At 37.4% G+C, this 20,237-nt stretch overlaps 1 protein-coding gene across 1 annotated transcript in view; it reads right to left on the reverse strand.

Moving 5' to 3' along the window:
- Nucleotides 1-18,778, reverse strand: part of LOC144973626 (uncharacterized) — a 47,388-nt gene extending 28,610 nt beyond the window's left edge. Inside the window, exons 1-5 of the mRNA XM_078916292.1 lie at nt 18,598-18,778; nt 15,997-16,111; nt 14,447-14,544; nt 10,566-10,668; nt 1,598-1,786 (exon numbers count right to left, since the gene is read on the reverse strand). Of these exons, the coding sequence (XP_078772418.1) occupies nt 1,598-1,786; nt 10,566-10,668; nt 14,447-14,544; nt 15,997-16,111; nt 18,598-18,643 (551 nt within the window). The 5' untranslated portion in view covers nt 18,644-18,778. The remainder of the gene's footprint in view (nt 1-1,597; nt 1,787-10,565; nt 10,669-14,446; nt 14,545-15,996; nt 16,112-18,597) is intronic.
- Between the last annotated feature and the right edge of the window lie 1,459 nt (nt 18,779-20,237).

Genomic DNA, 20,237 nt, shown 5'->3' on the forward strand with positions numbered 1-20,237 from the left:
TTCCAAAGAAAGGGGACCTCAGTAATTGTAATAATTATCGAGGCATCACTCTTCTTTCTATCCCAGGAAAGGTTTTCAACCGAATTATTTTAGAGAGAATTAAGAATGCAACAGATGCTAAACTGCGGGACGAACAGGCAGGTTTTCGGAAAAACCGTTCAACCACCGACCAGATTGCCTCTCTGCGAGTCATAGTGGAACAGTCTATAGAATGGAACTCTCCTCTTATTGTCAACTTCCTGGATTACGAGAAGGCTTTCGACAGTATTGACAGAGAAACATTGTGGAAAATTCTGGCACATTATGGACTCCCTGAAAAGATAGTAAACCTCATTAAGGAAATGTATGAAGGATCAAGTTGCAGGGTTGTACATGAAGATCAGCTTACTGACAGCTTTGAAATTAAGACTGGTGTCAAGCAGGGATGCTTGCTCTCTCCATTCCTGTTCATTCTTGCCATTGATTGGCTAATGAAGGAAACCTCCAAAGGGAGAAGAAATGGGATACAGTGGACCCCCTGGACACAGTTGGATGATCTGGATTTTGCAGATGATCTGGCTCTTTTGTCCCACACCCAGGACCAGATGCAAGCAAAAACCACAATTATAAACAGCCTCTCGGAATCAATTGGTCTAAGAATTCACCCTGCAAAGTCAAAGGTCTTGAGGATAGGTACGCGTCAAAGGGAGCAGATCAAAGTAAAAGATCAGGAACTCGAAGATATAGACACTTTCTGCTATCTCGGAAGTATAATTGACAAGGATGGAGGCACGGAAGCAGAGGTGAAAGCACGAATAGGAAAGGCACAGGCTGCATTCACATCTTTGAACAGAGTTTGGAGAACTAAAGATATTTCCCTTCGACTAAAGCTAAGACTTTTCAACTCAAACGTGAAGTCTGTCCTACTGTATGGATGTGAAACTTGGAACGCATCACAGGCATGTATAAGGAGGGTACAGATTTTCGTAAACAGGTGCATGCGTAAGCTACTCAGAATAAAATGGATGGATAGAATAAAAAATGAAGAAGTATGGAAAAGAACACAGCAGAAACCAGTGGGAGAGGAAATAGGAAGAAGACGATGGAGGTGGATTGGACACACGCTTAGAAAGAATGACTCAACTATAACAAAGAAAGTATTGGACTGGAACCCTCAGGGTAGAAGATCAAGGGGAAGGCCACGAGGAACATGGAGAAGAATTAAAGAAGCTGATATACAGAGAAGTGGTAAGACCTGGAATGAGATAAAAAAGTTGGCTCAGGATAGAGAAGGATGGAAACTGTTTGTCTGTGGCCTATACCCTGACCCAGGGTGAAAAAGGCAATGATGATGATGATGATGATGATGAATGCTAAGGGCTATTTTCAAGGCTTTTGTATGAATAGAATTACCAACTGTTTTACTTCCTTGCAGTGCTAAGGGCTATTTTCAAGGCTTTTGTATGAATAGAATTACCAACTGTTTTACTTCCTTGCAGTGCTAAGGGCTATTTTCAAGGCTTTTGTATGAAAATTATCACAAATAATCTACCTGTAGCTCTTATGAAGACTTTTTAAATGCTGCTATATGAATATTATCCCCACTTATTTTACTTACTTGCAGTGTTCAGAGTTCACACCTTGAAGTCCAACTGGAATACCCTCCATTTCCTTGTGGCAAACTCCCAATTTGAAAACAGTACAGCCAGGTTTACAGTGCTTTTCCCCTGCAGACACGAATGCCGATATCTGTGTTTTCATATCTCCCTCGCACTTGGGTAAAAGTTTTTCCATACATTCTACTATCCTGAAAAATTGGGGAATAGAAATTTTATAAACATATATCGTATCACTGGTCTAATATTTTAGGGCTGAACTCAGCATTCAGGTCATTAAGAATAATAATAATAATAATAATAATAATAATAATAATAATAATAATAATAATAATAATAATAATAATAATAATAATAATAATATCTCTTTATTGTCCTCAAAATAGTGGCAATTTGTCATTTGGTTACACATTTATAACCATAAAATATATTGACATAGACACTCACACACTAGTAACATCATAGTCATCAGCACCATCATCATCATCATCACAACAACCTTCCCAACATTTCCGTTACAATCCTTCACTTTCACCATTCCCCTATAACACCATCACCATCCTCATCATACTCCACATTATATTCTTGTTTTTGTTTTGTTTGTTTTTAAGGGTTTTACGGCGCTTTCAACACATTAAGGTCATATCAGTGCCAGTAAAAAGGAAGAAAATGGGATAGTAAAAAGTTCTAGAATTACAATTAAAGCACCCAAGAAAAAGTAAGACAAAGGGGAACTAGGAACAAATAGGGATCAGATGTAGATTCCAAGAGCACACTATCATGTACTTAGTTTGAGATCACCTATAAGTCTCATCTGGACACAAGCAAAAAATCCAACAAAGAGGAACACACTCAAATGCTTACATTATACATTAAAAATGACAAATATAATAATACATAACAGAGAGATGATTTACAAGGAAAAAAATATCATCTCCCAAAACAATAACTATGCATTTGACTGTTTCCCTCCCAGCCAGGACTCCAACCAGGGCCAGGACAAAACCAAGTAACCTCATTCCAAGACAAGGACAGAAAGCATGTTGGAAAACAGATATAAGGGGATAGAAGACAGTTTGTACCTCCCTGCCCACTATGGGAGGTCAGGATCCCCACCCAGACATTATATTATTATTTTCCTGTAACAAACTAAGAGACGAAAGCTTGTGTTTTGGTATCCCTCATCAGAAAGACAAAGGTCGTGTTCTCAGACTCTCTCTCTCTTCACCTCTCTCCCTCTGTTATTTTCTCTCTTCCACCCTCTTCCTTTCATTCTCTCCTCCAGTCCCTCTTTACTATCTCTCTCTCTTAAAATAGTTGGTAATACTCGTACATAGACAGATATTATAAACATAACATGCAATTGTGTTACAGAAATTTACAAAAACAATGAGATAATGAGATTTGCACATCAAATTTCGTCTCTTTCTCTCTCTCTCTCTCTGTTCTTTCACGCCCCCCCTCACTCTCCCCATCGTTCTTTCCTTCTTATCTATCTTCTCTGTGTATGAGGAATGACCCGCCAGCAGGACACAGCGCACCAATACACAGATATCACCACCTCAGAAACTTTCTCTCCATTAATGAATTGGCAAGTTCAATGGCTCTTCAACAAGGTTTTCAATTGGGATCTTCTTGTTGATCAAAAAAATCAGCTTTCCTCATCTGCATTGCAATGAGACAATATCAATACAAGATGTATTATTTTCTTCAAGACTGGACATGGGTCAAGTTGTCCATATATTTATTAAAGTACCTATCAATCCCTTGATTGGTGTATCGTCAAGCTGTAGCAAGAATTGCTCTCTTTTATGAGAATGTCTCTGAATATGGTTTGCTGCCATGATACAAACATGACCTCGTTTTGTGACCTACATGCCTCGTGTTATTTGTGCACGTGTGTACAGACGGTAAACCCCCCCCCCCCCCCCTCCGACCCCTTACCATCCAGCATCCTGTGACATTCCTACCTAGATTGCCAATTATATAAAAAGAAACAGTAACTGAGTTGGAAAATAATTTTGTTTAAATAAATAAAAAGAACTTATTTTTTAAAATTAAAAATTAAAAAAGAAAGAGTAAAACACATAAGCAATGTACCCTTTAAAGGCAAAATTCAATATTACTGTGAACCAACACTAGATCACCATTTTCATCAAAAGACAAGTAACTGCAATGCAATTATAGTTAATTGAAGTCCGAGTCACAAAATTCTTGCTTTACTACTCTCTTGGTAAAAACTGTTTATTCTCCATTAAAAATGATGATAAGGCCACACAGTGCAGCGGAAATTCGAACTCAGTACCTTTAGGGTATGAACCAAAGACCACACTGCTGAGCCCCTTATAATAAAACAGTATGTGAAGACGGATTTCCCATTTGTCATCAAAGAGTAATAAAACTCAGGATTAAATAAAACAACAGACCAAATGGAAAAATGAAAAAAAATAAATAAATAAACTTTGACAAAACAATACATCCTCGATCCTTTTCAGCAATAAAAAAATAAATAAATAAATGAAAAATTAACTTTACATTTCAAAGCTTCCAAAATAATAATAATAATAATAATAATAATAATAATAATAATAATAATAATAATAATAATAATAATAATAATAATAATAATAATAATTTAAAAATTAAATGAAGCTTACCTTAAGGTGAAATTTGATGATAATTCCATTGTTACTGCATGACATGCATATTCCTTCACCGAAGAAGACCGGTCACCCATGATTCCTCACTATTCAAAGGCGAGTTGGTGGTTATGTAGAGTACAATGCAGTTGTCTGATCTATATAATCCTTTTCAGAATCACATGGTCTACTATTTCCTTCCCACATGAATTTCTCACAAAAATTGATATGTATAGGGTGGCAGAGGGCGGGCGGTGAAGGAATATGCATGTCATGCAGTAACAATGGAATTATCATCAAATTTCACCTTAAGGTAAGCCTCATTTAATTTTTAAATCCCATTGGTTACTGCTGACTATGCATACCTTCACCAAAGATTTTAAAGCCATAACCGCCAATGAGCAAAGGACTATCGATTATTAAGTACTGCAAGTCCAAAGGCTGTATCCTTATCTCTTACGATCGGTTTATTATAGAACTTTCCAAAGGTAGATGCCCTAGCCCACCCCGCTGATTTGAGTATAAGTGATATGTCAATATTTCTAACAACTGATGAAGTGGAGGCTGCTCTCGTGCTATGAGATTTAAATATCTTTGTATCAATCCCAGCTTTCGTTAACATCAGTTTAATCCATCGACTAATTGTGTCTTTGGAAACCGCCGCATGAGGGTTCATAAAGCTCAGAAATAATTTTGAAGATGAGCGAAACGGTTTTGTATGCTTAATATATTCATTCAAGTAAGTAACTACACACAATCTCGTGTCCTCTATAAATGCGGGTAGTATGACGGTAGTGTGAGACGCCCGCGGATTGGAGTGTTTCAACACTTTTTTAATGGAAAAAAATTGCTTTTGGTCGTTGTATAATACAGTCATCGAGATCCAAAGCATGGATAGTCTGGCATCTTTGGCCAGTGACTAATGCACATAGTGTAACTAGTTTTAGCGTTAATAATCGAAGACACAATTCTCGACCCGGAGAAAGTTTTTCCAAGAATTTAAGAACTATAGACACATCCCATGTGGTGCAGTATCTGGGATTACTGGGACGTGAATTAAATACACCCCTCATAAATCTAGTAATAAGCATATGTTCGCCAATAGGTGGGTTATTGAAAATGGTAGATAACATTGAATGTGCCGTATTTATAGCACTATAGCTGTATTTCAGTTTAAACAAGTGCAACAAAAATTCCAGACAATTCGAGACATTTTCCAGCAGAGGTTCCCATCCTTTATCCTCGCAAAATTCCAGCCATTTATTACAGTATACAGTATATTGCAGTCTTGTGGTTTTCCTCCATCCCTTCATAAGCATTTTGATTACCCCCTTAGATAATCCTAAACTAGTGAATTTGTCCCTGACACAATGCATGCTACCATGTTTAATTTTGGATACAGCGGGTGCACTGCTGCAGGATCCTGAGGAAGTTGAAGTAAGGATCTCTGTCCTGTCAGTAATTGAGGGGAGTTCTGACACAAACGCATCATTTTTGGCCACCATATCTGTGACTCCCATTTCGGTAATATCATTTAACGTCTTTGGTGTTCTGTCTCGAATAATTTTCCTTAATACTCTGGGGATGAGATTGAATGGACAAAAAAATGTACACATATTTATCCCATTTATGAACTTAAGTGTCAACAGTCAGTGCTTGTGCATCTGGGTGATAAGACATATATTTCCCAATTTGATGATTAATGCGAGACGCAAAAAGGTCAACTTCTGGCGTTCCAAAAGTGTGGCATAACTGCTCAAATACAGTTTTATTCAGCATCCACTCAGTATGGGTATCGAGATAACGGCTATAAAAGTCTGCTTCTGTATTATCAACTCCTGCGATATGACATGAAGTTAACCATATATTCTTCTCTTTGCCCCACAGCAGTAGTTCTTTGGTATAATTATTGCACAACGAAGAATGTGTACCGCCCATATGATTAATATAAGCCACTGCAGTAGTATTGTCAATCTGTATTTGAATGTGACAATTATGTAAATTGGTACAAAGTGCCATAGTACCCAGTAAAGCTGCTCTTATTTCCAACACATTAATATGTTGTGATTCCTCATAGGTCCACATACCTTGTGTCACTTCCTCCCCCTTAACTGCACCCCAGCCTAATTTGGAAGCATCAGTTCTAATTATATAATCTGGGTGATTTTGATACAGAGCTTTTCCACTGTAAACCCCTTCATTTATCCACCATTCAATTTCATTGATACATTCTTCTGTCAATGTTATACATTTATCATAATCATAAGAAACAGCTAATGCTTTAATTTTTGTCATCTCTAATTCCCTATAGAATAAAGGACCATATTCTACAGCGGGGAAGCATGCTACAAAAGTGCCAATGAGTTGAGCTACTTTCCTAATGGATACATGATTAGCTGAAATTTTAAGGGAGGAAGCTTTTAGAATGATTGCTTCCCTTTTCTCTTCACTTAAAGAAACCCTCATATCTAACGAGCCGAGTATGAAGCCCAAATGGTGTAGTCGTTGAGTAGGCACTATCGTAGATTTGGGGGATATGTCAAACCCTAATGATTTAAGTGTCATCATACTATATGTGATATTATCCATAGTCTCTTGGTAGGAGCCACCTTGTAAGTACAAATCGTCAATATACATGCTTGACAAATAGTTCTTTCTTCTAAGGTGGGCTAAAATAGGGCGTAAAATTTTTGTAAAAATCCTAGGACTGTCTTTAAACCTTGAAGCAATACTAGATATTTATATACTTGTCCCTTATGACGAAATTTTAGGTACCGAGTAAATCGGTTGTCAATAGGCACGGTGTGAAAAGCACTAACAATATCGAGACTCGCCATAAAGCATCCTGGTTCCATTAGATGTAAACATGAATCCATACTCTCCATTTTGAAATGTTGATAGCATACATGTTCATTAAGCCATTTGAGATTCAATATCATTCGATATTTTTTTATTCCTGATTCGCAACTCTTTTTAGCTCTAAGAAATACAGTAGAATTACTTTAAACCGAAATTTTGAGGACCTTCTAAACCATTTCGGTTTAAAGACATTTTGGTTTAAAGCAAGTTCCCGTTTTGCAATGTTTTTCAAGGGTAGTAACTATTTAAGGAATTTGCTCATTTAATCGTATCATGGGTTTCCCGTTAAATGGAGTTGTTGAATAAATGCCGTCTTCGTAACCATTAAATTTTATTATTTTTTTTTTGTGTGTGTGTTTTAAAAATATTTTTGGGGGTTTTCATTTTCAATTCAAAATTGTTGAAAGAGTTGAGTTCGGGATGTCGTGTATTTTACATATCTCCGTCTTGATCAACTTTTTTTTTCATAGACTTCACATAGTATTTTGATTTTAAACTCAAATGTGTAAGCACAGTGCTTTCTTTTAGACATCTTTTAGGAAAATGCAAAGCTTAAATAAGATCGAAAGTTCTTGTGCGATAATTGATAATGAATGATGCGCAGCTACTCAGAGGGGAAGTGAAATGGAAATGAAAAGGCGTGTCAATGCTATGCCGTCTACTACACATCTCTCTTTTGTTGAAAAGCCATTAGGTTCAAAGGCCTAATTACATAGAACCCCCCCCCCCCCCCCCCCCACCCCACTCACACACCCATTTAAACAAAGTGGAAATGAAATGGCATGTCAATGGTAAGTTGTCTACCACCCCCCCCCCCTCCTTATCGTCGTGTTGAAAATCCACTCAGTTCCAAAGCATCAAGACACGAGCGAGAACATCTCGCTTGCGTGATTCTACACCCCAACTCCCCCTCTTTCCTCATTTTTCGCCTGTCAGTCAACCGCTGTCTTCCTTTTCCAGTCTGTGCGATTGTGGTGGTGGCCAAGCCCAAGTGCAGTGATTGAAGTGTTTGCCTCCCCCCCCATCACCCTCATCTTATACTTATGCTCTGTTTAATATCGCCGGGCATTATTACGTGTGGCCATCTTCCCGAATTTTTGAAGACAAATAGAGAGATAAAAAGGGAAGGTGCTCTCAAGTTGTTTCGGTTTAAAGAAAGTCCTGCTTAGAAGTATTTCGGTTCATCGTAAGAATTATTATAAAGATAATGAAGAAACTCGTACAATTTATTAAATTCTTTGTGGTTTAAGGTATTTTTCGGTTTAGCTTCTTTCGGTTTAAAGTAATTTTACTGTACATTATTCATAAAATCGCCACTATCAAATTTACATTTTTCGATAATTAATTGATCCTCCATTACTTTAATCATTATGTCTAGGGCGTCTGATTTTTCCGTATTAAACCTCAGTTCAGGGGGCAATCTTGTTCGGTAGGGTTTACTATTGAATTGAATTTCACAACCTTTAACACATAGTTAAACAAAAGGGTCATAAGTAAATTTCTTCCATATATGTAAATAATGTCGAGTGCGCCCTCCTAACGGATGGTCTAAATTCTCAAACTCAAAACTTACTCTTTTTACTTCTTGTTTCCTGAGCCCCTTTTCATGTACGGCTGCCTGTTGTGAGTTTGGTGGTTGTAGTTTTGGTAGTTGTTCTGCCTTCGTGTCTGGATCTGACGACCTTTTTGCCCCCCTCCCCATCCTTTCTTCCAGAATGGGGTTCTTTGATCTAAAAAAGGGAACTTTTTCCCAGCACGGTTGGTATTGTATGGTTCCATACGTTGTTTTGTGAGTCGTCGTGTAATTTTTTGAGTTTCACACACATCCTTGATTTTATCAGGTAATTGTTCTCCAAATAGGAGACTTTTGACAGGATACGAGTCGCTACACAGTTGAGAAAATTCTTCTGTAAGTTCTCCTTTAAACAAAAATCATCTACAGATGTCCAGATAATGAGACGAGTTAGCCATTAATGCCAGTGAATCCGCAAGTCTTGGTACCGCAATTTAGCATCTTCGTTTAAATTGTCCAGTGGACTTAAACTGTCAAAAGCGCCAATAGCCGCAGTGATACCCTTCATCATTCCTTCTTGAACTTTGACTGAATGTGTGTCTCGAACTCTAGTGGAATTAGACACCATCTTAGTAATTTCTTCATTGCATTTTACCGCTCTAAGTCAAGAACAATTCTGCGGGACTTCATATTTAGCATATAGCCAGTCTTTGGTGCTATTATCTATTCCCTTCTCTAAAATATTAGAAATTCCAACTGCAATGTCATCGTTGATTATAGGCCCTACCGTGCCTGACACGTCCTTAAAGTATGCGATGCTACAGTTATCACTAGCAACGTCTTGGTCATGTCTATTTATATCCGCCTGGGAAGGACCAGCCACATGAGTCATCATTTCATGATCGTTTCCTGGAAAATCACAGGTTTCACTATCTTGTTGAGTTTCACTTTCGTGATAGTTATCATACACCGTTTTCAATTCGGCAACTACGGGAATAATTTTAGTCAACTCCACTAATTGTTCTCTAATCATTGATAATTCACTGTTTTCGCATTTTTTCCCTTTCGACTCTTCGCAATTAGCGAGAGTATTAGTGTGGCTCGTATTCGCCTCTCTTTCCTCTTTGCGATTAGCGAGGGAATTAGTACGACTCATCTTAGCACAATTAGTGCGTAAGAGAGAAGTCATAGCCGATGATTGTCCCGTAGACTGCTATGTTGTAACACCATTAGTGTTCAACGCTTCATTTTTTGACTCAACTTTTCTTTTCCCTTTAGAACACGATTTAGGACCTTTCTTTGTAAAGTCATCATGGTTTATTTCTGCGACTTTTTTCTCCGATCTCTAAGAGACAGGAGTGATTTCACGGCATCTGCCATTGTTTATAACGAACTCAGCCTAGTCTAGCTAAAACAAGCAAACACCGGTAAAGAGGGATGAATAGTCCAATACAACACAAATAATTCTAAATTATCCACAATAACACAGTCACAGTTAATTTAATAATGATATAATCCAGTAAATTGTTCGGAAGAACTCGATGAAATTGGATAATCCGATGAAATTGAAAGTCGTTGTTGATCATTGGGTGTACCGGTAAAGAGTGAGGAATCATGGGTGACTGGTCTTCTTCGGTGAAGGTATGCATAGTCAGCAGTAACCAATGGAATAATAATAATAATAATAATAATAATAATAATAATAACAATAATAATAATATAATATTCCCTTTATTCATCCTCAAGGGAAATTTGTCTTTAGGGAAGACTGGAATAGCCCAGGCATCAGCCGCAGTGCAGCGCCGCAAAGTGAGCTAGGGCGAGGTGACTTGCTCAAGGCCACACAGCGAGGCGGGTAGTCGAACTCGGTACCTTTTGGGTACGAATCAAAGACTGTACCGCTGAGCCACGCTGCCCCCAAAAAGCACCAGGTCTTTAAAATATGTCCAAAATACTCACGGGCACATCCTTATCATCTCTGCATCAGTTGGCTGCTTGTCCATATTGGCGAAGTCAGAACCACCGAAGCATTTCTGGAGTGCCACAACTGAACATCCAGTAGCTGAGAATAATAACCAATTATAAACAAATAAATAATAAATATATATTTGTGTAATAGCGCATTTCCATGAATTTATCATATGTAATAGCGCATTTCCATGAATTTATCATGCTAAATGCCCTCAACAATGTCACATTTATTCACCCTAGCAGGCCATATGAACCATATTTCCACTTCATGTAATACAAGTCATGTGTGAAGTGTCTTTGTACTAACACTTTTATAATATCGACATTGCCTATAGTCAGATACTCATCCACACCGGAGTTGAGTAGGTTAATATGTGTAAAGAGCCCAAATGCAAGGGCACAAAGAAGTAGAAATTAACTTTTCTGTCCCATTGCCATGAGTAAAGTTAAGTGCGGCTATGTGGTCTAGTGGTATGACACTCGCTTTCGGATCGGAAGGTCCTGGGTTCGAGCCTCGCGCTCTACGCACAGTTGAGTCCTAGGAAAAGGCTCTTTACTCACATTCTCTCACTGTACTCAGGTGTAAAATGAGTACCTGGTCGTTAACAACGTTGTCTTTGTCCGAAAGATTGTAATATCATCTAACAGTCGTCATGTCCCGTTCTACATGTTAAATGTTGCTGTTGGCCCAGGACCCCCTGTAAAGCGTTTTGAGCATGTTTAGTGGATATGGGGCTATTTAAAAGCTCAATTTTTAAAGATCCTGATTTAATGAAAAAACAATGTCTTGCCTGGGGATGTGAAAGAGTAAAAATACATTATGTAATTGATGGTTTCTCTGTGACCTCTTATTGCTATTCCTGTCAAGCTGATAAGGTGGATGCCTCTATTACCTAAATAGTATGAAATTCGAGTTATTCAATCAACATTCAATGCATACATATACTTGAAAATTACGTCAGTTATTATATTTTATCAAAACTAATGGAATAAACATTTCAGTGGTTTTATTTATGGCTCGAAAGTCTTGAATAAAGCATATTCTGCTCCTGAAATCAACCGATGACCATGCGACTCTGCCGGACCTCTACTTCATGACCTGCATTGGCTGCCTGTTGAGAAAAGGATTAAATTCAAAGCTTGTGTTTTAGTGTATCGTTGACTTGAAGGTACTGCCCCTTCCTAACTTTCGGAACTAATTGAAAGATATTCAAAACACTGCCCCTTACGTTCGGCCAGTGATTCCACAAAACTAGTTGTCCCTCGAATTCGGAAAAATGCTGGAATGAGATCCTTTTCTCATTTCAGACCCTCTGTTTGGAACGCCTTACCGCAGAGCATTTGTGAAAAAGAATCTTTGTCTATTTTGAAACGTTTGCTTAAAACATATCCGTTTCGATTTTAGTAGATGGTATGAGAAGCAAGATAGGTTTGGTTTGTGTTGTGTTGTGTGTGTGTATGTGTGTGCTTGTGTGTGTAAATGATTAAGTAATTTGTAATTTAAGCGCTTAGAGTCTGGTGTCTCGGAGTTATAGCGCTATATAAGTTTTCAGCATTATTATTATTATTATTATGAACCAAAGACCCATAGCCATATGAAGTACTTGAGGATGCAAACTACCCACCAAATCTTGAGCATTACTCACAATTTTAACACAGATGATTGAAAAAAAAAATGCATAGTGTCATCAGGTATTGAATTGTGATGCACTTCCTTCATCAATGTGTCAAAATAATGTGAAAAATACTTACCGGGCCTGACCTGTTTGGCATGTACTAAGGGTACCTTTTAGATGACTGTTTGGCATGTACTAAAGGTACCTTTTAGATGACTGTTTGGCATGTACTAAAGGTACCTTTTAGATGACTGTTTGGCATGTACTAAAGGTACCTTTTAGATGACTGTTTGGCATGTACTAAAGGTACCTTTTAGATGACTGGAAATAAATAGTCCATGGGAAATATTCTGGTTGGTTAATGCTGAGCAAGGGGCAAATCATTAATTAGTGTGCCATTCATTAATCGTTTAAGATCAAGGGATATGGGGAAAATAAATGCCAATACAATAATTCAAAACCCAAGTTTTCCCCGATAAACTGCTTTTGAAATTGCCAAGTTATTGGAATTTGGCATTGAAATGCCAAGATAGAAAGTCTACCACTGAATAGATAGTATGCGCTTGGCTAAGAAGCTCATAACATTGCCATCCGGAAGTATAACGGACCAATACACAAAACTGTGTGTCTCCATGAACGTTTATAGTCAGGTTAATACAGTTCAGTGAGCATTACTCATAAACGCGGATGGCAAAAAACAATAACAAAGACCTGAGTGACATCATCTTCGAACTATCTATACTAGGCCTACAGCACTCCATGTGGGATAACTGAGTTCTGATTTGTAACTGACAGGGTCAACAATGTACAAAAACATAAGTGCTTTAAGATACAGGGATGTAAATGCAAAGTTGAAAAAAAATCTGAAATTCTGCGAGCTCATTTCAATAGTCTAAACTCCAAGTGACACTCCAGGAATGAGGTGATAAATGGCCTTGTGATTGTGACAACATTTTTAGAACTTTTGAGTGATAAGTCTCAGAATAAAATCTAAATTATTTTGTTTATGGATGGATTTTAATGATTTATGTCTCCTTTTTGTCAGGAGGAAATACCATTATTTGGTGTTGGTCATGCTTAAATCAGTGCCCATTTAGTACTATCTTGATCTTTATGGATTAAATAGGGTTAAATTAGTTTGGGGTAATGAAAAAAATCAGAATTTTGGAATTCTTAACTTATTTTCACCGCACGTAATCCAACACCTAAACGTTTATATCAAAATTATATTCAGGTCAAAATATTACCCCCAATTACTAAATGAATCTGACAATAATAAAAACTCGTACTCAAATTTCAACAGCCATACTATTACTAAGGCCAATTTTGAGATTGGAAAGATGGTCACTTCCCGATATTTATCATTTTCTCAGGCCCCAAACCCTTCTGCTAATAACAAAGGCAATTAGAAGTACATTGCAATTAAAATACTACATTAGGTTTTGAATCGCGTTAAAAGCCCTTTACTTTATCGGTGTAGCTTTCAATGAGAACAAACAAATTTGATTTTTCCCCCACCACAGTCAAAGGTTCGTGGCAGTCTCAACCAGAAATGAGACCCCATAGAAATTTCTCATAAAGACCAAGGCTAAGGGAAATGTATCTTCAGACTCATCATGACTGAAATGAATTGCAACACACAGGAATTACTTACAGAAACAGAAATACATTCCAACTGAGCCTTAGGAAGAAAGTGTAACAACAACTCAGCACTCAGTCATGAATACTCGATATGTATCCACCATCTTCTACTTTCGATTCTGCAGCTCATGTTTTGCTTCCGGTAAACTAAAAATAACCCTCCTTGTTTACACAACAGATGTGAATCTAGTTCCGAATTAAAATTAGGAAAATTAGGAAATTCGGAAATTCGAACGCTATCAATCCTTAGTACTTCCGAATTAAAATTCGGAAGCTGTCGTGGAAATAAGTTGAATGGTTAAATACACGTATAATCATAACTGACACAACAGTAGTGTTAATTAAGTGTTTCAGTACATTGAAAATGGATATTCACTACAAATTCTCTATTGTACAGCAGTATCTCTTATCACAAGAGTTGTTGGTAGTGAGGTATTGAGAAATATTTAAATAGTTTGGGGAAGCTAGAAAATGTGTGAAAAATAGGAAATCCTAATAATTCTGAAAGATTTACATCCCTGAAGATAGAGATGAATACAAATGCAATTGACTTCTGTTATTGAGCTAGATTGTTACAGAGATAGATGAAGAAAGGTTTTCTATTATTATTACCAGAACAAGCAGCAGCAACGTCTTTGTAGTTTTTCGTGAATTCAGCCTTCTGCTCCTCACTCATCTCACAGTCCAAGTTCTCTATACAAGGTAAGATTCTGCAAGTTTTATTTTATATAAAAACATTAAATTAGGGATGATGACAGAATAGAGGAAGAGTTCAAAACATATCTTCATATCAATAAAAGCTAAGGTTATTCTAGAGGAAGAGTTCAAAACATATCTTCATATCAATAAAAGCTAAGGTTATTCAGAGTGTTTTTTGTTTTGTTTTTAAGGGTTTTACGGCGCTTGCAATACATTAAGGTCATATCAGCGCCAGTAAAAAGGAAGAAAATGGGATAGTAAAAAGTTCTACAATTACAATAAAGCATCCAAGAAAAGGGAAGACAAAGGGGAATTGGTTCAAATAAGAAACAAGTGTAGATTCCAAAAGCACTCTATCAAAGTACTTAGTTTGAGATCACTAAAAGTCTCATCCAGACACAAGCACAGGTCCCCGCTAAGAGGAACACACTCAAATGTTTTACAAATCATATATAATATAAAGAAAGCATAATACAGTCAGTGCCTAACAGAGAGATGATTTACAATGAAAAATATATCATCTCCCAAAACTAACTATACATTTGACTGTTTCCCTCTCAGCCAGGGGATCTGGCCAGGACCAGGACAAAACCAAGTAATCTCATTCCAAGACAAAGACAGAAAGCATGTTGGAAAACAGATATAAGGGATAGAAGACACAGTATGTAGCCCCCCCTTGCCCACATGGGAGGTCAGGAACCCTGCCCAGTTATTCAGAGTCAATGTTGAAAAACTGTAGACAGTAATTTTTCAGAGTCGATTATGAATAACTGCAGACGGTTGTTATTCAGATCCCAGTCACAATTACAGTAGTACTCAATTATTCAGAGTCCAGTCACAATCACAGTAGTACTCAGTTATTCAGAGTCCACTCACAATTACAGTAGTACTCAGTTATTCAGAGTCCACTCACAATTACAGTAGTACTCAGTTATTCAGAGTCCAGTCACAATACCTATAATAGAGTCATCAAAAGTTGAGTCGCAGTCAATGAGTTAACCAGAGTTGTTTGTTTGTTTTTAGGTGTTTAACAGCACTTTCGACACTATTTAGGTCCTTTAAGCGCCCATTTCTGTCTTTTATCAATTCTTTTCGGCCTTGTGGGGCCATAGCGGCTCAAAACGTGTACTGTTGTAATAAAATCTTTATAAAATCATAATAGTTACATGTTTGGCAAATTTTAGGTCCCAATTTGGCAAAAAATGCAGATGACAGGCTTAAGTCCCGTTTCAATCAGTGGTCAGCTTATCGAGAGGTTGTTCAGCAGGGGGGAATTCCTAGTCTCAGATTTTGAGCTTTTTGCAATAGTAAATTTGAGTAGTAAAATCATCACAACTTTGGAATTTAAAAGTAAGGTATCATATTAATTGGGTTTTAAAGGCCTACCTGTCTACTTTTGGAAAAATATCAAACTACACAAATAAAGAGGTTTAAAGTCCTACTGCGGAATTATGGGAACTTACCCACAAACTTTGCCCATGTCAATCTTAGTTGGATCTGACATATCCATATTAATACCCTGCAAACATTGCTGGATATTAGCAAGTGAACACGGAGCTGCTCGGACACTGCCACTTGCTGAAAAAAGAAATGCATAAATTTGAGCATTTATATACTATATAGAATATCGAAGTGGTTATTCAGAGTCGACTCTGGATAACTGTAGGCAGTTATTCAGAGTCGACTCTGGATAACTGTAGGCAGTTATTCAGAGTCGACTCTGGATAACTGTAGATGGTTATTCAGAGTCGACCCTGGATAACCATGTGAACAGATATTTAGAGCCGAGTAGCCTATCGAATTATCGAGTTGAGTTCTTGCGAGATGAGTTTCTTTCAATTTGATACCAGTTTACTACGGTTATTTTGTGACTTTGGCAATTTTAGTGCCAAATTCTTAAAACTTGGCGATTTTTCAACTTCAGTCGCTTATAAATAAGAATCTTTAATCAATTGCAAAACATATTCCATCAACAAAGCAAATTTAAATTAGCTTATAAACAATCATTTCTTAAATCGATCAGCCTAACTTATTATCTCTCTATTACCAAATGATATCTATAAACATAATATGAAGATAGAAGGGTGGCTGAGAGAGAGAGAATTAATTAATGAATGGATTTTTATTTTTTTTAAATTGTTTTATAATTAGACACAAGTTGTAATGAATTCTATTAATATTAACAAATTCAGAACAATCAAACAAAAACAAAACAAAACTTAAAAAGGAAGAAAAAAAAAGACACGCTTATAAACCTTATAAAATCGCCAAATGAGTGTTACACAGCTAAAAAGTACACAAATATTTACACCCATTTGCTCCATCCCCTTCCCTTTCGATCATCTTGTCATTCATGGCCACCATGTGTCTTGTGCTGCCTTTGACATTTGGCGCCAGCGTGTCTAGACTAACGTCATAGATAAAGGAGTGTCACCAAAATTCATGCAACTGAGCAGAGGTGTCAAAAAATGATAGAAGGCATATTATTGTTTTTTCCCCCCTGAACTACCACTGAGCAGAAAATGTTTGACATGACAAAAAACAAATCCCAGAAATCTGCGGTCCCCACTATATTTTTTTTAATATTTTTTTTTTTTTCAAAATCTCGACAATTTGCAAAAAGTTGCAAATTTTGCGGCCGCAATGCAAATCACCGATGCAAAAAAAAAACTGCCATGACAGAAGAGACAAGAAAATACCAAAAAGTAAAACGATTTTTTCCCGTAGGGTTAAATATAGGTGAGAGAGAAGAGAAAAAACCCAGAAAAACCGTGTGGTTGGTAACTGGAAGTTCATCACTCATAACTGTCTACAGTTATTCAGAGTCGACTCCCCGACTCTGAATAACTGTAGACAGTTATTCAGAGTCAACTGTCTACAGTTATTCAGAGTGGACTCCCCGACTCTGAATAACCGTAGACAGTTGTTCAGAGTCGACTCTGAATAACCGTAGAAGGTTATTCAGAGTCGACTCTGAATAACCGCAGCCATAGAATATAGCGGAATACTAAACTGAGACTTAACTAAACGATGACAATACAGTTATATGCTCAACATCAACACAAAAGTAAAAGTAACAGGAGTCTCTCTTGAGACTACTCTACTAGATTAGAATTAGATAGCACTATCTAGTCAACTGCAACTACACTTAACACGTTTAAGACGAGACACGACACCTTACTATTATTTGGAAGCCGCTATTTTCACCATACGCGGTGATATCTTGGTGGACGATTTTCACCGTAAGGTGATAATAGTGTGGGAGACTTTTTTCACCGTACTGTAAAATCTTAATGGACGATTTTCACCGTGATAAAAGTGTGGGAGACTATATTCACTATAATGGTGTAGAAGGCTATATTCACCGTATGGTGATAATAAATAGTGTGGGAGACTATATTCACTATGACTATAAACTATACTATAATTATAATGGTCTGGACTGTGCGGTGATAAAAGTGTGGGAGACTTTTTTCACAGTACGGTAAAATCTTGGTGGCTGATTTTCACCGTAGCCTGACAGTATTTTCACCGTTCGGTGATAATGGTGTGGACGGCTATATTCACTGTATGGTGATAATACTCAGTGCTGATGGCGATGGTGACAAAAAGTGAAAAAGTAGGAAAATGTTGAACGATTGCCTTTAAGCCCCATTTTTACTGCACTAAACCCCACTTTTATAGCAATTGAGATGATTGACTATCATTGATACTCTAGCTAACTTCTGGAGTCTAGAGACTAGAGTAGAGACAAGAGAATTTCCCCATTTCCCGTGTTGCCCAAGTCCAAGTCCAAGGACAGCTCGGCAGCAGGACTCGACCGAAACTATCCGTCCAAAGGAGAAATACCACAAGACTACAAAGCCGCATTCCGTATAGAGCCCTAAAATAGTGTTCCGTGAAATGCACATATTGAAACTAAACTACACTGGCACTGTAACTGTAACCAGTGCGCCTAGTTAGGCAGACGGGAGACTGGGGAGATGGAAATCACTCACTCACAAAGAAAAAACCGGCTGAACCGGCCGAATTAATAATGCCGACTGAAAGAGGGAATCACTTACCGATGCATGCAATGACAAAACAAATTGAATAGTTTAGGAAGCCCATTTTGTTCTTATTCTAAACCTTCCTTTGTAATCGGGCAAATGAATACGATATAATTATGTAAGATGAGGTTCCTTCCGTCACTATGCTGTCAGCATGCCAATTCCAAAATGACTCAAACGTAATGTTGGGTACCAGCAGGGTTGCCAGATTATTTTTCAACAAAATGCCAGGGGAAGACTCAAAAAATGCCAAAACACTCAAAAAGATGCCAAAGTCTGTTGACTCCTACCCCCACTAAGAAAACTACTCACTTTTGATAGACAATTTACTATCATATCCTGGTGGCTTGCGTGTTTTCTTTTCTGTTTTTTTTTTTTTTGAATTATACTAAATTTCCTGTTGGGGTAATTATTTACCTACTGACTACTAAGTGGAGTGCTAAACCACTACACCACGGTTGGATTTTAAGAATGAAAAAGAAATGTGAAGATGTTTGTTTTTACGCGTTTAGAAATAATTAAGAAAAGGTGTCATTTGAAGTATAATATACAAGAAAAGAAAATGCCAAATGAAAATGCCAAATGCCAAATGATTTTTCTAATGCCAAACGGTTTTCAAAAATGCCAGATTTTTGGAATCTGGCATTTAAAATGCCAAACTGGCAACCCTGGGTACCAGGCATTATAATCGATATCGTGTAAGTACCTGATACTGTAGTATTGATGCTGTATGCTTAGTTTAATAACTCACAATATCCGCCAGCCGTCCCAACATAAAAAATAAATATCAATGTGAAATTGAATGCAAGCTTGAATTTAATTACCAAAACAGATATATGGACGTTTCGGGTTTCCCCTTTATCAACAAACAGGATGAATGAAACACTACAGATGAATGAGATGATGTAGTAATGGCGTTGTTAAGATGATGAATAAGCAAAGCATTGATGGGCAGGAAATAGTATGCTCCTTTGTCAAGAAGCACGAATTCAAATAGAACAATAGATAAGGTGCGCAGCGCAATGTGAAAAGAGGGCAAACGGAGAGGAACTGTGTGATGCAGTTTCGAAACTCAAAAATAAAAACGTGTAGACTATTATTGGAAAATAAATACAATGGAATTGGAAATAAATACAAAAAATAAGGGATGTCGGTATAATATAATCATTAGTGGCGGCAGCAACAGTAGTAGTCGTAGTAGTAGTAGTAGTAGTAGTAGTAGTAGTAGTAGTAGTAGTAGTAGTAGTAGTAGTAGTAGTAGTAGTAGTAGTAGTAGTGTGCGGCTATGTGGTCTAGTGGTACTCGCTTTCGGATCGGAAGGTCCTGGGTTCGAGCCTTGCTCGGCGCATAGTTGAGTCCTTGAAAAAAACTCTTTACTAACATTCTTTCACCGTAGTCAGGTGTAAAATGAGTACCTGACCGTTTAAGCCTTGTCTCTGTCCGAAAAAAATTTTTTACCATAGCCTAACAGGCGTCATGTCCCATCCTAAATGTTAAATGTTGCTGTTGACCAGGGACCCCTTGTAAAGCCCTTTACGCACATTTAGTGGACATTGCGCTATATAAAATTTCAATTTTTATAGTAGTAGTAGTAGTAGCAGTAGTAGTACTGATTTGTAATAAAAGGAAAAGACGATGGATGGCCGGGGGAGTCG

The sequence above is a fragment of the Berghia stephanieae genome, chromosome 5 (genome assembly GCF_034508935.2).
Source record: "Berghia stephanieae isolate SIO BIC M18660-M18661 chromosome 5, UCSD_Bste_1.3, whole genome shotgun sequence".
Lineage (NCBI taxonomy): Eukaryota > Metazoa > Mollusca > Gastropoda > Nudibranchia > Aeolidiidae > Berghia > Berghia stephanieae.